This window comes from Thamnophis sirtalis, unplaced genomic scaffold (genome assembly GCF_051295495.1).
Source record: "Thamnophis sirtalis isolate CommonGarterSnake01/CBP01778 unplaced genomic scaffold, rThaSir2_p1.2 scaffold_5, whole genome shotgun sequence".
Lineage (NCBI taxonomy): Eukaryota > Metazoa > Chordata > Lepidosauria > Squamata > Natricidae > Thamnophis > Thamnophis sirtalis.
Genome location: NW_028261385.1, coordinates 117,006,660 through 117,023,518, shown reverse-complemented (window position 1 = coordinate 117,023,518; position 16,859 = coordinate 117,006,660). Strand labels below are relative to the sequence as shown.

Sequence of the window (16,859 nt, the reverse complement as noted above, 5' to 3'; positions counted from 1 at the left end):
AGTATTGTAAGAATCATCAGCCATGAGGGTTTCCATATTTTGTACAGTAAAAATACACATTAATCTTTTGAATATGCAGTGTAATATTTTGTTTGGCTTTCAGACAAATAAGCCATCAATAAATACATAGATACAAACCACATTGACACACTATTCGAAAGAGACAATAAAAAAGATAAGAAGAGAAAACAAAGACCATAATGCATCCTCTTCAGGAGCCAACACCCAGATGAGCAGGGAATAACACCAGACATAGCAGAAAGCAATAGTCTAAACAAGGAACTATCAAGAAGAAAGCCCCCCTCACTGGCAGGGCAAACTATATATTGACAGGAAGCAAACCCACATTCTCTAGCCTTGATGATGTTACTTAGTCTGGTAATGAAACATCTCAAGCAAATGCCAAATCAGAGAGCACCAAGGACTCCAGAGAGAATTATTTCTTGTCCAAAGTGTGATTGTTTTAGTTATCATATGATGTCACCCTTGAAATCTTTGGAATTGTTTAAATAAATATTGAAAACAAGACATTAAATGACTGTCATAAACAACTACCAAATGGTATATGGGTCTTAAAAAGAAGCCAAGGATTAAACTCAGCATTATATAGGAAATGAAAGGACAACTGGCAACTCCAGACTTTAATTTTATTATCAAGATAGTTGGCTGAGGAAGATTACAGACTGAACTTTAACTTGTTATGGACTGGACATCTTTATGGAGGAAGCTGGACTTATAGATGGTATGCATAAATATCTCTGAATTGATTAAAATAGAAACAAGCAGCTTATAAGAAATAATAAAAAGCAGCCTACAATGTGTTTGGGATAAATAAATAAATAAATAAAAAGAATTAGTCCAGATTTATTATCTCTTACTTTGTTTATTTTTTTAAAAAGGAAAGCAGAAAGAAATCACAGATAAATTATTCATATAACTAAAGATTTTATTAATAATACAATCTCCTAATACTTTTATTTTTGTAATGACATCATCTTCCACATTGATTTTAATATTGCAAATGAATAGTATTGTATTAGAACTGCTGAAACAAAAGGAATACTTGATTGAGATTTGATTGAATTTGAAAGCTTTACAATATGAAATTTGGAGCAATACTGGGTCTTTTCTATAGATTATTGCTGAAATATGACTCAGAAATAATGAATAAGTTAAAGACTTATAATTATATAAATGCAAAATTAGATATAATGATAGATATGCAAGTAAGGGAATTTAAATGGAAGGAGAATCAAATTTATATACCTTACTTGCAGAAAATTAATGTAATGTATTTTATTTGCTTGCATATATTATAGGTCTGATTGCTAAAACATATGGCTAAAATAAGTTCATCTCCCACAGGAAAAATATACAGATTTGAAAGAACCAGTTTTTTTCATCAGGTGAAATAGAAAATGGAATTCCAGAATTTCCGGAAAGGGGTTTAGTACCTCCTGTTACAGTATTACAGGAGAGAAAGAATCTACAGTTGTGTTTTTCTCAAAATTGATAAACTGAAGAGTAAGATGACAGTCCTCTTTACATCTGATTACTCTAATTCAACAATTTCAAATATTTTGGGGAAAAAATTATCAGACAAACAGCTTGAGTGCAACAGAAAGAATAAAATATTTCATAAATTATTACTTATTGAGTCAATTGTGATTTGAGTCATAACTATCACTAATACTGTTCTTCTTCTCTGTAGATTTTCCAGAAACAAATGGCTGAAGCAGGCTGTCTCTCGGAAGCCGAAATGGGATTAATCTTTGTCAACTGGAAAGAGCTCATATTGTGTAATACGAAGTTATTGAAGTAAGTGCTGCTACTGTTTTGTTAATTTTTGTCCTGCTAAGTGCCTCAATCCAAAACAGCAATCATATCATTAAGTTACATCCCAACCCACCCCAATATTGTTGAATGGAGACACAAGTTACCTATTAGTACCTCTTACCCAGTGGTGGGTTCCGGATTCCGTTCCAACCGATATGGTTGGAATGACTCCGGCGTCACCCGCTCCAGCTGCTCAGCTGAGCATCATGCAGGTGCTGTATGTGCTATGTGCATGCGCAGATGCGCCGACAGCTTTAAAACATGGTATGTAGGGCGGGTGGGCACTCATGACACCATGCCGGAACGGTACCCGGTGCTCTGGGCAGGATTCAGTACACCCGTACTGGGGCGTACCTCCTGCAACCCACCACTGTTCTTACCTCAGTTTTTAAATTTTCTCCAAAATATAAAGAGAATGTGTCCCTGCTTTCTTCCTTAAGGTTATTCCATTGTCTTTTCTGCCATCTATTACCTGATTTGATAAGAGTTTAAAGGGAAAAAATCCTAGTTTGGCGTTCACCTTCTCATTTGATTGCACTTCCAAGGTTCCTCTTACTGGACCTTCCTTTTGATTGCCTCTATTCACTCCTTTCCATTATTTGAGAGGTTCTAAACTAGGAATAGATGCTTATTATGTGTAGGATAAATTACAGCCTGTGCACTTAGTGAGGCACTGGGAATTCCAGGATGCTCATAGATACCTCCTTTAGCATAAAAATGATAGTAGACTATAATCCAATGTTTTGTTTGGACATTGAGATAAGCTGGGATGGTTGACATCTAATGCTAAGTTTATATTTATAACTTGCTTCTAGGCCTTGTAAATAAGATTGACTGGGTGATGAGATTGATTGATTGATTGATTGATTGATTGATTAGTATTGCCCTAGAAGGCTTCAGGAAGTGTTGGAAAGCTTGTTAGTGTTCCTTCTTCCTAATTAAAAGCTTTGTGTATTGTCAAACCTACCAAGACAGCCATTTTGCAAAGGATTCAAATTCCAAGTTGGCAAGTTCGGAGAAACTGCATTTTACCTATTCGGTATGCTTGTCCGATCCACATCTCTCTTATTTCCCAGTGTCCTGTGAAACAGAAAGCCTTGTTTACAAGGCCTTCTGTAGCTTCATCTTTCTGGAATTTCTAGAGTCAATCTGTTTTCCCATGATTTTTTTTTTCCAGAGCCCTTCGGGTGCGTAAGAAGACTGTGGGGGAAAAGATGCCAGTACAGATGATTGGTGACATCTTAGCTGCTCAGTTATCTCATATGCAAGCCTATATTCGATTCTGCAGCTGCCAGCTTAATGGAGCTGCCTTGTTACTGCAAAAAACAGATGAAGAACCAGAGTTCAAAGAATTTTTGAAAGTAGGCTGTTATTTACTCTTCACTATCTTTCCTTTCCCTTTGGGTTGCATGTGCAAGTGTAACAGTAACTTTTTCTACTTGAAGAATAGAAAGCCTTGACTCCCTCTCCAAAAAGCAAAGGTACCCCTACTGAACGTTGTAACAGCATGTATAACTTGCTGTAGGGTTATAATTTAATTACTCTGATGTCCATTAATTTGACTCAAGCCATTTTTTCCACTGTAAAAATGTAGAGCTGTTAGCAGTTTAACAAGGATGTTGCATAATGATTAGGGGAAGGGCAAAATGTGTAAGTACATGTTGATGCATGTACAAAAAGGGCAGGGCATTGATTGCAATGTTGTACCTGCCGTGTTGCAGGTTTGACATATACAAATAACCTATGGGTGGTGCTGAGATGATGCCATGATTTAGATCAATGAATCTGCCTTCCTTCTTCCTAGATTTCCTTTATAAAAATATTTAGCACATTGAAGGAAATATTAAATTAACTGAGACATATTCAGTTAGGTTAGTTTTATTCTGTCCATTTTCTGTAAATTAATCATTCTAGGAACCAGTTGACATGACTCCGACTCTTATCCTATTATTTATCTTTTTGTATGCATATGTCCATTGGAGAGAATCATGTCGTTTCTGAATTATGAAAGCCCTTTGCTACATTTAAAATTAAAAAAAAATATCAATATTAAATATAAGGCTGTTATTTTGCCCAGTTCTCAGATTTCCTGAAAAGCAGCTGTATTGTAGTTTTCAAAAGTTAAGATATTAGAGGCACAAGTGACTGGTTATGAAACATAGAAAACCAACTTTTATAAACTTTTCAGAAGCTAGAGATGTTCTATATTTCTATAATGTGTGTTTCTGTTTCAAATTTGTTTAAACTTGCAGAAATTGGCCTCAGATTCCCGCTGTAAAGGCATGCCCCTGTCCAGCTTCCTCTTGAAACCAATGCAGAGAATCACTCGCTACCCTCTGCTCATCAAGAGCGTGAGTACCCAGTTGGTCTTTTTCTGAATCTCTGAATAACTTACCTGATGTGGAAGAGTGAATACAGCATAGCAAATACATTTATGAAAATGTAGCAATGGGTTTTTTCCCCTCAATATTGCCTTTTACTTAAGCCATGAGTTAATTTGTCTTTTTCTGCAACCAGATTCTGGAGAATACCCCTGAAAGTCACCCTGATCACAATAATCTGAAGCAGGCTCTCGAGCGTGCTGAAGAATTGTGTTCCCAGGTGAATGAGGGGGTGCGTGAGAAGGAGAATTCAGACAGACTTGAATGGATACAGTCCCATGTCCAGTGCGAAGGACTTGTTGAGGTAACTGGGCCTTAGTGGTCAAGAGATCCAACTCAAATGTGCTATTGCATAGATCCTATGACATGGAAGAAATGTTAGATAACACCTCATAAATCCTTAGATAATATCTGAATTACATACCTAATAACCTAATCAATTAATCCATGCTTTATATAGACAATGTATATAGAGAATTTAACCAGATTTTTTTAAAAAAAGATGCTGATTTAATGAACTCTACGTAACAATGGCAATGAAAGAAATACTGGGGTCATGCACTGCCCCAGGATATGCAAGTTCCATAATGCTTTCTGTAAATAGTTATCCCTTCTGAGACATTGATTTGTTTCTAGATGAATGAGAAGCATGCCTTTTAAGAAAATAAAAGATGTTAAAAGAAATGAAATCTCTTAGTACAAAACCCCAAAGCTATAGAAAGATGTTTTACATCTTCTAAAATAATTAGTTCAAGTTCCAGAAATGTTCAGAAGAATGTTGTTTCATTATACCTTTATAAGCCTGTTAGAACACAAGCAAAATCCAACACCTATTAAAAGTATTTAATAGACACTAAATACGTAAAAATGTCATATTCCAAATTGAGAACATTGAATCATTGTTAGGACTAATTATAATAAATGCTATCAGCAACATGGTTTTAAATGGAATAATTTATATGGCAAAGAAAACCAGTATGCTTTGCATCATTTTCTTTCTCTCCTAGCAACTGATTTTCAACTCACTGACCAACTGTTTGGGACCACGGAAACTTCTGCACAGTGGCAAACTTTATAAGACAAAGAGCAACAAAGAACTCTATGGTTTTCTCTTCAATGACTTCCTGCTTCTCACCTACATGGTGAAGCAGTTCGTCTCTACAGGATCAGATAAACTGTTCAGCCCCAAATCAAATTCCCAGTTTAAAATGTACAAAGTGGTGAGTGAATTCAAGAGTATTTTCGACTGGGAGGAAATGGGATTTATAGGAATAAAAATATGTTGTTCTTTAACCTGTAACTTTCTTCCTTCGATATGCAGCTGGCGTTAATTGTATTATGTCACCTTCTAATTAGCAATAATAGTTTTGAATTTACTGATCAAAACTCAGATTGTAGATGAAGTCAGTATATGTATCAATGGGACTTATTTTTTCTAAGCTAAGTATTGGTTAGAGGCATAATGCACACAAATTATGGGAATTTTTTTAAGAACAAGGTTGCTCCATTCAATATCATTATTTAGCCTAATTTCAACAGCATACCATTAGATAAAAGCTTCTATTTCCTTCTTAAGATAAGCTAAGGAGCCATATTGGTTATGAAAGTGTTGCTGAATTTTATTTTTATGCTATTAAATTTACTTTTGTGCATTCAAATTTGGGTGAGTTTCTAGAGGCACTTTTTTTTCTTGGCTATGAGCACATGGATGATGTATGCTGTGGCTATTCAACTGTGTTGAGCTTTTGGGAGAAGCCTGTCTATTCCTTTGGCTCATCTAAATATGAAAGTCATCATTCCTTGCAAGAGATGGAATAACAAATATACACTTGGGAAGGAATTCCAAGAGAATCCTTGATGTGAAGATTAAACTTATTCTCCTTAAGATGTGTAGAGCTATATTCAACACTTATTTTTTAACAAAAAATGTAATTTGTGGACACAATAGGTTCTTAGAAAGAATGTCTGCCAGATTTAAAAAGAAAATAATAGGTGAAGTAATTATGGTTATCAAATTCCTTCAACTTGTGTTTTTAAAGAAAAGGTCAATGCACTGAATTAAATATTATTTGACCCTTCTTTCAAAATCATTCCTAATTTCAGATACAAAATTTTATTCAAAACAAGCCTCTTCAGATTAGCAGATTTTTCAATCCCTCTGTGCTAATCAGCTGTCACTTTTGCTGAAATGTTTGAACTAACTGAATCTGTTTCTTCCAGCCTATTTTTCTTAATGAAGTCCTAGTGAAATTGCCAACTGACCCTTCTAGTGATGAGCCAATTTTCCACATCTCCCATATTGACCGAGTCTACACACTGAAAACAGACAATATAAATGAGAGGTGAGCCTCCAAATTCTTGGCTACAAAAGGAATAAAACATTTTCTGAATTTCTTTCCCATGAAATGTCAAAATGTATGCTGTTTTCTTTTTTGTTGTTATGCTTGTTCTTGGATTCTTGACTGTAGTAAATCTTTTATTTATATCCAAAAGGCTAATATGAGAATGTCATTAAAAACAAAGTGTTCAAACACAAATGTATATCACAAATTGGCAGCATAGTTTGACTTTGTATCTTAATACCTAAAATATAGATTGGTAATTTCATGAATTGCAGAAATTTCTCTGTAACCAAAAACTGGATATAATGAAAGTAAAGAAAATACTAATTGCCTTAAGTGTACAAAATCCCTTCAATAGTCTGCTACAGCTTTAACATTCTATAATAAATGGTATTGAGAATAGAGAAATTTGCTGCATTTTGTTATATGGTACAAACATATTGATCAGTATGTCCCGGGGTGGATTCCGACAGTCACCACTACCGGTTCGCTCGTGCCCACGCCCTGCACGCATGCTTAATGCACGCTGCACACGCATGCACAGTGCAATAAAAATTGCTCTGCACATGTGCAGAAGCAAAAAACAAGACAGCGGTGCCTACGGCTGAACCACCGAAAGAACCAGTTGGCGGGCGTGGCAGGCCTGGGTCGCTATCGGTTCCAGCGACCCAGGCCACCAAACCACTACAGGTTCAGACGAACTGGTAGGAACCCACCACTGAGTATGTCTATATATGTACTATATATCAAATATTTAAAGATTTCTTATATTTCATATGTTTTCAGGAGTGAATAATTAGGAATGAAATTAGAATGTGACATTCACAGATTTGCGTTCAGATGAAGTCAAACCTCTTAAGGTTTTTTTTTTTTAATGAATGGAATAAAATAGAATAGAATTGGTTTTATTGACAAATGTGATTAGACTCACAAGGAATTTATCTATATTATTGTTCTTTAACAAAATTGTTTATTCTTGTAGAACTGCCTGGGTCCAGAAAATTAAAGGCGCCTCAGAACAATATATTGAAACTGAAAAAAAGAAACATGAAAAGGCTTACCAAGGTGCTGCGATTGACTGAACTTTTAGTAGTAGCTATTTTTGTGTTTTTGTGAGATTGGAAGGATTTGACATTTATGTCGTGATATATTTTGTTAGCCAGGTGACATTTTCAAAAATTCTAAGACAGCAATATTCATTGGGTTTTTAAATGAGTTGAGTAGTACCATCTCTAAACATGTACTAGATTCCTTTTTTACTTAGGTGTAGATGTGTTAACTGAAAAACACTGATTGTACACTGACCTGTATAAATACCAATTGACAACCTAGTTGCTGTAGTATCCAATTTTCATGAAACAATCCCAGATCAACTTGCAAAATGCAGAAATAGCTTTTGTGCAAACCTGCCAATAGATAGCATGTTCTGATAGCATGTTTTTTCCACATCTCATTTTTATTTCTTTTTCAGCTCGATCACAGAAAAGCTCAGGAATAGGACGCTTGATGGTGCATGTGATTGAAGCAACAGAATTGAAAGCCTGTAAACCTAATGGTAATAATTCAGGGATGGATGGTCAACTATCTGGTCAAATAGTTTAAACTAATTGAGAGGGGATTTGCTGTTAGCAGTAGAGGCTGCCAAGCATGTATTTCCAAAATATAATATGTAGCTTTACAGGGGAAATCTTTTTTCCTGCATACTTATGGGGAAAATATGGATGAATAATAAAGGTGGGATATAAATTAAATAAACATGCTGAAGGTAATTGCAGACATTTATAACCAGATATTAAAACCATAAAGAAGTTCCTTGGAGAAACTGTTGTGAATGCACCTTTTGACCTTCTGGAAGGTATTAAAACCTGGCTGTGCCAGTTGGCTTGGTGCTCTGTGTTGGAGGAGGCAGGTGGTAGAACAGGTAGTCCTCGACTTACAACCACAGTTGAGCGCAAAATTTCTGTTGCTAAGCGAACTAGTTAAGTACGTTTTCCCCCATTTTATGACCTTTCTTGCCAGAGTTCTTAAGTGAATCATTGTAATTGTTAACTAACACGGTTGTAAAGTGAATCTGGCTTCCCCATTGACTTTGCTTGTCAGAAGGTCGCCAAAGGTGATCTCGTGACTCCAGGACACGGCAACTGTCATAAAGCTAAACCAGTTGCCAAGCATCCAAAGTTTGATTACATGAAAGGTTGTAACTGTCAGTGGCCAAGCGGCTGAATTTTGATCAACCTGACCATGAGGATGCTGCAATGGTTGTAAATATGAACAATGGTCATGTCCATTTTTTCAGAGCCGTTATAACTTCGAACAGTTGTTAAATAAACTGTTATTAAGTCAAGGACTACCTGTATGATGCCACCGGTATACCAATCTTGCCTTTGGTTTTTATTTCCATATTTAAGGTACTTAATATTTATTATTTTAATTGTAACCCACAGAGTTGCTTTGCAGAATGCGATGGGTAGCATATAAATTTAATATATCAATAAACAAATGCATTTCTGTTTTGAATTAAGGAAAAAGCAATCCATATTGCGAAGTTAGCATGGGATCTCAAACCTACACTACCAGGACACTGCCAGATACCTTGAATCCCAAATGGAACTTTAACTGTCAATTCTTCCTCAAAGACCTTTATCAAGATGTATTGTGTATCACCATGTTTGACAGGGATCAGTTTTCACCTGATGGTATGTGTGGAATTCTGTGTTTCAAATATTTAAAATTTCCTTCCAATTCTAGTGAATAGAAAACAGAAGCATAGGCTCAAAAAGTTGAAAGATCCCTACTGATTTTGATTGCCCAGAATATGCTGCGATAATGCTTAATTTTCTTTATTTCTCTAAGATCACTCTTCATTGTCTGTTCATGATTATGTTGCACATTTGGTAATCTGACTTAGGAATTTTGTTGTTGTTATGCAGAATTTTTGGGTCGCACTGAAGTTCCTGTAGCCAAAATCAGGACAGAGCAAGAAAACAAGGGACCTACAACTAAACGTTTACTACTGCATGAAGTACCAACAGGGGAAGTTTGGGTACGCTTTGATTTACAGTTATTTGATCAGAAAACACTTGTTTAAGAGAAAAAACATTTTATTTATAACAGCCAGGACCAGCATAGATCACTGAACTGCTCTTACTGGCATGTTTTACAAGTGGCGTATATATATTGCTGCAAAATCATTTTGCCTGGTGACACCGTCATTATCTCTCCTGGTATATATTATTTAGCTCTGTGCTTTGCACTCCTATGTTGGTGGCAATCTATGCAATATACTGTATATGAGATAATATAAGACAGTGCCTTTCTTTATTGAAAGTAAATATTTTTTAAAGCAAATGCCAGTGTTTATTTAATGTTGGTTTCCTTTAATGCGTTAACAAGGAATCTGGCAATTTAAAATATTTGAAATATCTCTGCTTAGATTTCAATGAACCATAGGATATTTTAGTTCTGGGCTAAAATCATTCCTCAGGTTCAAAAAATGGAGTCTGTTTGACCCTTATCTCAGGTTATCTCAGGATATAATTGTGGAAGAAGTTTCAGCACTTCAGGATCCTTTCAAAATTATATATTGACACAAAGTGCAGCCTTTAAAAAACTTGTTTCTATTTTAAGGGGGAAATAATGTCTGTCAATAATTTTGCAAATTTACCAAGATTTTTTGGTGGTAAATAAGATAACTTCTTTTGTATAATGTGGGACATAATGACTCGGGCTATGTGACTCATCTGCAGAAGCAAACAACCAAAGCACTCTATAAAGCCACTGCTTAAGGCATCTGGAGGCCATATCCTCTTCAAGGTGGCCCATCAGCAGCAATCCCAGGAAACTGTGCAGACAATAGGGAGCAGCCTTTGGAGCAGCCATGACAAGCCACTCTGATTGATGCTCAAGCCATGGCTTCAGAGAGTGCTTCCAAATGATTCACATGGCCTATTAATGTTTTGAAAAGTGGAGTTTCTTGCAGATCTCAATAAAACATGCAGCTAAAACATGTCCAACTCAAAGATTCCAAGGAGGAGGAAGTGTTACCTTGGTCGCTATAATAAATAAAATAAGCTGGTGAATATACTGTAATTTATCTACATATTAATATGTGGCATATTGCTTTTTTTAAGCCAATTGTATTGTATTCTGGAATGTAAATGAGTAAGAAAGAATCTAGGAATGAAACCGTGCAAAATTGTCAATGTTTTAAAACCAGTTATATTTTCTACTTGAATTGCTGTATAGGATTTTATGGAATTCAATATTCAAGTCAAGAGTGTTCGTCTAAACTCCTCTGATATGGCTTTACTAATAGAGCTTGAGCACAGCTAGTGTTTATTTATTTGCAATTTTTTTAAAATGTGCTGCAATTGAACCATATTCTTTATTGGGAAGGGTTCCTCTTTATAGAATGTAAGGGTTGAGCAAGAGCTGTGTATTTTGAATATGCATCTCGGGTATATGTATTACTTTTAATTTAAAACAATGAATGAAGTTGTATGCCTTAAGTGCTGCCTTTCCATGTAGCTAAGTGAATTGCAAACCTGAGAAAGATTTTTCTGAAATGCAATTTTTATTAATATGAAATAAAAACCTTTGTTCCCAAAAGTATATATTCAATTAATTGAAGTTAAATACATTGTATAAACGTCTGTATGATAATCAATTCTGGGTAAGTGGGAAAGAATTAAGCACTATTAAAGTTTACATAAGCCAAATTGCAATTTAAAAACTCCAATACATTGAAGAGGGAAAAAAGTCATGCCATAAGAAAACTATTACATTTAAAACAAAAACATTTGAAAAGAAAGAAATCTGGTGGTTCTGCCAGGAGATACAATTTATCTTGAAATTCATGTACTCATACACACAAGCATATTTCTTGGGTACAGAGAAAGCAAAACATAGCTCTACAGAGTGCTACAAAGATAATTTTCTCACAATTTTAGACCATTTGAATTTTTCGTTCCTTTTTTTTTGCAACTGATATGCTTCAGCCAACAGAAAAAGAGAAAATTTCAATATTAAAAAGATCTTCCAAGTAGAAATTTTCACTCAATTGTCCTAACATCCATTCCTTCCCAAAATACATCAGGAGAAGTAATCTGCCTGGTAACAGTACACGACTACCTTAATTCATCAATATATTTCTGGTTCTTTTCTACTTTTCTCAAATGTGTATGGTGCATGTATGTGTATCCGGAACATCAAGCATGCACATTATTTTATTTATTTGCCATCGAATAATTGGGCCTCAAGTTCTACTGCTATGCAATGAAACTTTTCACTTTACCTCAAGAGATTATGTTTAGCGGAAGAAGACTATACTTATTCTAATTAGGTATATTTTAACAGTTCACAACCATGAAGCAATGTAGGATTAGGCAACTTGCTTGAAATTACTTCCACTTCAGTCTCTGAAATTGAAAGTTGGAAAAATAACGCTTTTATTTGAAAAAATATATATTTTTCTGTAAGCTGGAACACTAATTATATATTTGTTCCTGCACATTATTTAGGTTTTACAGCTTCAGTACTTGTCCAAAAAGACAATATCATAAAACTGAATCAAATGAAGTTGAAAGACAGTAAATTAAATGGATTTTAAAAAATCATTTCTGGTGATAGAGGAGGATTTTATGAAAGAAAACATCAGCTCTGAGCTTTAAATATAAACTCTTGAATAACTCTTAACTCTGTCGAAGAAGATCCCTTACTTTAAAATGTAAAAAAGTCTATATCACACCAGGAGCAATATCACTAATCCCTCAATGAGCCGAATAGTTTTTTAGCTGCTTTGTGGACAGGCTGTTAAATTTGCTTTGTATCTGAATAGGAAAATGACTTTCAGAAACAGCAAAAGTCATATTCATGCTAAATTTATGAAAGTCTGTTCTGTCTTTTGAAACAATTCATCTGGGGTCAGCAGAACCTTGGATTTAAAGACCAAAAGATGCTTTGGAGCATGTAAGGCACTCACCTAGCATCTGATTGCAACTTCTTAAGCCAAATGCATTTTTCCCAGCAGCTACAGCAAGCACACACACTTGCAAAAAAACCACAGCTGCTTTTCAGAGCATATCCCTGTATGCCCCAAAACATCATTTTATCTCTGTATCTGAAGCACTGTCTTACTCATATTGCACTTAAGCTTCTGAAATAAAGTGTATTTATGTAGTAAGCTCTGTGATTTTCCCCTATAAGAAAATATAAAGCAGCTACTTAGCAATACTTTAGAAAGCAGTTATACATAATCACAATTTTAAGCATTTAAGCATAAAATCCCCGTATCCTGTGTTTTACTATTCTCAGTAGTCCCTGATGCAGAAATAAGCTTCTAATCATTCCTTCTAAGTAATTGAATCACACTGTTATGCACCAAATTTGGCATTATCCCTTTTACAAGGAATCAGTTTCAAAGAAAGATCAATAGGAAGCAGATTTTATTTTTGGTTTCCAAACTGATGGGCCGGTAAATATTTGTTTTGACAAAAGACTGGCCATTTGGGTGAACTCGTTTTTCCTGACAGGGGGTAATCTCTCCTGCAGTGGAGGCCAGGGTGAGTCACCCCAGCTCTTGAAATCCATAGAAGTCTGGTTTCTAGTTGTGCTCATTTTTTGCCTTTTAACAAAATAAAATTAGGATGGTTAATGCTATCCATTATTCTAAGTATCAGCGTTTAACTCTGTTGAACCAGTTGTATGCTCTGCTACACTGATGCTGCTTGACACTCAAAAAGGTGGCCAATTTTCAAACATTACCTTTTGATTTCAGTGATACATAAAACCAAACCTTGTTACTGTTGATGATGATGGAGCTGTGGACAATATAAAATGCATAGTGAACGAGCAACATGGAATTACATTCTGTGAGGGAGAGGACAAATCGTCTTCAGTGGGAAGCCTCCTCCCCTTGGCTTTAAAAGGCAGACTGTTATAATGTTGGCAGAAGGCCTGGGGCTAGACCCGGATCATTTCCTGTTTTGAACCGGAGAGCAGGTTCCTGGCTTTCCTGGTTGTTGAGCCCCTAGGAAGAAAGTTTTATTTCCTTCTTTCTTGCTTTCTCTTGCTCTTTACCTTTCCTAGCTCTCATATGTGACTTCCTATAAAAAAGAAGAAGAATAAGAACAGGAACCACACACTTCCCTAGAGGTAAATTACAAGGATTGTTCCTGCCAATTCCTCTTGTTTTCTGGAACTGAAATTTCAAGGTCACTATTGGATCTAATTACTGCAACATTGCCTACCTAATTCCATTGTTCCTCCAAAATATAGGTCAGACTATGAATGTTTACTGTTTAAGCAAAGCCATTATGTTTTAAGTGGGTCAGATGAGGTGGGTTGGTTTTCTTTTATTCTAAAACTGACCTTTAATAAGGAAGGGGGTAACTAATGCGAAAAAGAGTAAAAAGAAAATTTAGTTATTTTGCTAAATAACTTCAATACACTTGGAAAAGAGATGGTTAGTGATATGTTAGAATGTCAGTTGCATTCATCATCATTCCATTTGTAATTCTTATGAAGGTGGGCCTTATTGAAGGATCCCCAGAAGTGCTATCCTGAATTCCACTTCACAGAAGAGGTTATCTTGCTACAAATCACCAATTATCTCACAGAGCCTAGTCCTGAACCAATGAAAGTGAAAATTAAAGAAGAACTAAAGAAGAGTATGACTCATTTAGTTTTAAATTGGAGATCAGAATCTCAGCTCCATACATTATGAATGTCTTTGTGTATACTTGAATACAGATTGGGGGAAGCCTCAAATGAGAGTATAAGAATGGATTTCCTCTATTAGAGAAGAGGGACTACTTCTCTCAGGTCCAGCAGAAAGGGTATGGTAAGAGTCCTGTCCATGAAGGAGTCTCATCTGATGGGATCTGATGGTTATACTTAGTGATCAAAGACTTGCACTTACCTGCTTTTTTATGAATGTTGGTTTCAATTACGTATTTATTTAGCTATTGTGTTTTACTGTTTTACTGTGCTTGTTTATTGGTTGTGCTACTGTATTTGGTTGTTTTTAACTATGAACTGTCCAAAGTCATAAATAAGAGGTGGCAGATATACAACAGGAGAAAATAAAATAAAAGACACATTTTATATTGAACTGCCCTAACAATCTTCAAAGTAATAAAAGACAGCAATTTGCTCATAGTGGTTACCCATCACAATTTTTGCCTCAAAATACAGCATAATATAATTTTTCAGAGAATATATTTTGATCCCTTTTGAAACACTCTAACAAGAGTTCTTTATGCCAAACAATAAATTGTCTAAATGCAGAAAAAGCAGCTACAGATGTCTATCCCACAGACTTACAAGGTAAAATTAATAATATTGATATTCTTTTATATGACAAATATTCTGGGATTTTTAAACAACTATTTTTATTACTAATACACCAATGTCATTAACTAGCATACTGTCCTACACACAATATTCTCAGTTCTATTCTGTGCAACACAGAGATTTTTGATATTTTCTCTGATGGTTCATTATATTCCTCTTCCAAGAAACCACTTTATCCTGGCTTGGATAATTGTTTTCCTCTGTCTACAGTTTCATATAATTGTTTTCCTGGCAAATCTTAATTTAATTTCTTCTCACTTATCTTATTTGGGGGGAAAAGTCACAATTATTCCTCAAAAGTCAGAGGTGTTTTTTGTTTTTTTTTAACTAGCCTTGTATCTAAGGATGTGAATTCACACTTCAGGCGGCTTTTTCAATTTTCCTTAACAGTTTTCAATTAATTTCTAACAGGATTTCTCTTTCAAATTACTATCAGGAAAAGTCCTTATTTTAGAACAAGAAAAAAACATGACTTGATTTAAAGCATAATCTAGGCCAGTGATGGCGAACCTTTTTTTTATGGCGTGCTAAAATTGTGCGCACGCGCTACCACCACCACCACCACCCCATGCCCACTCAATTCCCCACCCAACTCTGCATGTGCACGTGACCCGCGCATGCGCATGCACCCCCTCCCCAGGCTCCGGAGGCTTTCCTGCAGCCTGGGGAGGGCAAAAATGCCCCCCCGCCCCCCTAGAGGCCCTCTGGAAGTCAGAAACGGATCATTTCCAAACTTCCGGTTAACCTTTTGGGGCGTTTTTTGCCCTCTCCAGCCTTCGGAGGCTTTACTGAAGCCGTTTCCAGCTTCTGGGGGGCCTCTGGGAGGCTGGGGGGGGGGGCGTTTTTGCTTCAGGAGATGGTGGTTGTGAGCCTCGGGGCTCCCAGGTGGCCCATGTGCACAGGGCGTTGAGCTGGCTCTGGTTGCAAAATGTCAGAAAATTCCCCATTTTTCAAGGTGGCATCCAAAGAGAATGAAGCGGGCGCGGGCGCTTCTTCCAAAAGCCGAGGGCCCAGCTCCTCTTCCTTCCTCGGCTGTTGGAAGAGCACTGTGCCCGTTTCATTCTCTTTGAGAGCCACCTTGCTTGCCATAGCACGAGGCGAGTGCTGCTGGGGAGAAATCACCTGGAGTGGGGAGAAGAAAACAAATTTGTGGTAGGGATGGCCTTCTCCTCCTCCTCCCCGAGATTTCTCCCTGGCAGCGCTCGCCTCGTGCAGCAGCAAGTGATGTGCATGTGTTTGTAATTGGAGCTGGATGGAACCAATCAGCTGGGAAGCTGGAAAAAAAGCCTTGGTTTCCCCACTGCTCTTGGAAGAAGGAGGCAGGGATGCTGGCTGGCGCTCACTTCCCTTACTGTTCACCGCCGCTGCCCCTGCAGGACGGAGCATTACTGCCCCCCCTCGCCCCCCCGCTGGCTGCAGCCCAGGCCCTGCCTGCCCTGCTTAGCTGGTCAGCTGGCCGGGAAAGTGGCAAGGAAGCAAGCGGCGATGAGCAGTTAGGGAAGTGAGCACCAGCCAGTATCTGCCAGGGGGAAATCAGGTGGAGAGGGAGAAAGCAAAGCTTCTGCTACTGACACCCTTCTCCCTCTCTTCCCGATTTCTCCCCGGCAGCCCTCGCTGTCCCTAGCAGAAGTTTCTTTTCTTCTCCCCCTCCCACTGATTTCTCCGTGGCAGCGCTCGCCTCATGCCATGGCAAGCACAGTGTGTGTGTTTGTGTGTGTAAAATGGGGGCTGGATGGGACTGATCAGCTGGGGAAACCAAGGCTTCTTTGCCAGCCTCCCAGCTGATTGGTCCCATCCAGCCCCTTTCTTACACAGAAAGAGAGAGAGAGACACCACTTGCTGCCACGCGAGGTGAGCGCTGCCACGGAGAAATCAGGGAGAGGGAGAAGACCATCCCTAGCAGAAGTTTGTCGTCTTCTCCCCCTCCCGCTGATTTCTCCCTGACAGC

General features: G+C 37.1%; 2 protein-coding genes across 6 annotated transcripts in view; one reads left to right on the top strand and one right to left on the bottom strand.

Moving 5' to 3' along the window:
* ITSN2 (intersectin 2) overlaps positions 1-11,167 on the top strand; it is a 76,009-nt gene extending 64,842 nt beyond the window's left edge. For both annotated transcript variants that reach the window (XM_087716719.1, XM_087716718.1), the window contains 10 exons: positions 1,712-1,818; positions 3,014-3,197; positions 4,089-4,187; positions 4,354-4,521; positions 5,225-5,437; positions 6,438-6,559; positions 7,542-7,624; positions 8,031-8,114; positions 9,082-9,255; positions 9,490-11,167. In XM_087716719.1, coding sequence (XP_087572845.1) covers positions 1,712-1,818; positions 3,014-3,197; positions 4,089-4,187; positions 4,354-4,521; positions 5,225-5,437; positions 6,438-6,559; positions 7,542-7,624; positions 8,031-8,114; positions 9,082-9,255; positions 9,490-9,647 — 1,392 coding nt within the window. In that variant the 3' untranslated portion in view covers positions 9,648-11,167. The remainder of the gene's footprint in view (positions 1-1,711; positions 1,819-3,013; positions 3,198-4,088; positions 4,188-4,353; positions 4,522-5,224; positions 5,438-6,437; positions 6,560-7,541; positions 7,625-8,030; positions 8,115-9,081; positions 9,256-9,489) is intronic.
* Positions 11,114-16,859, bottom strand: part of LOC106554409 (uncharacterized) — a 29,881-nt gene continuing 24,135 nt past the window's right edge. For 3 of the 4 annotated variants that reach the window (XM_087716723.1, XM_087716724.1, XM_087716720.1), the window contains one exon: positions 11,114-13,181. In XM_087716723.1, coding sequence (XP_087572849.1) covers positions 12,986-13,181 — 196 coding nt within the window. In that variant the 3' untranslated portion in view covers positions 11,114-12,985. Of the gene's footprint in view, positions 13,663-16,859 lie in introns of all 4 variants that reach the window. The other variant, XM_014073061.2, reaches the window with a different exon arrangement.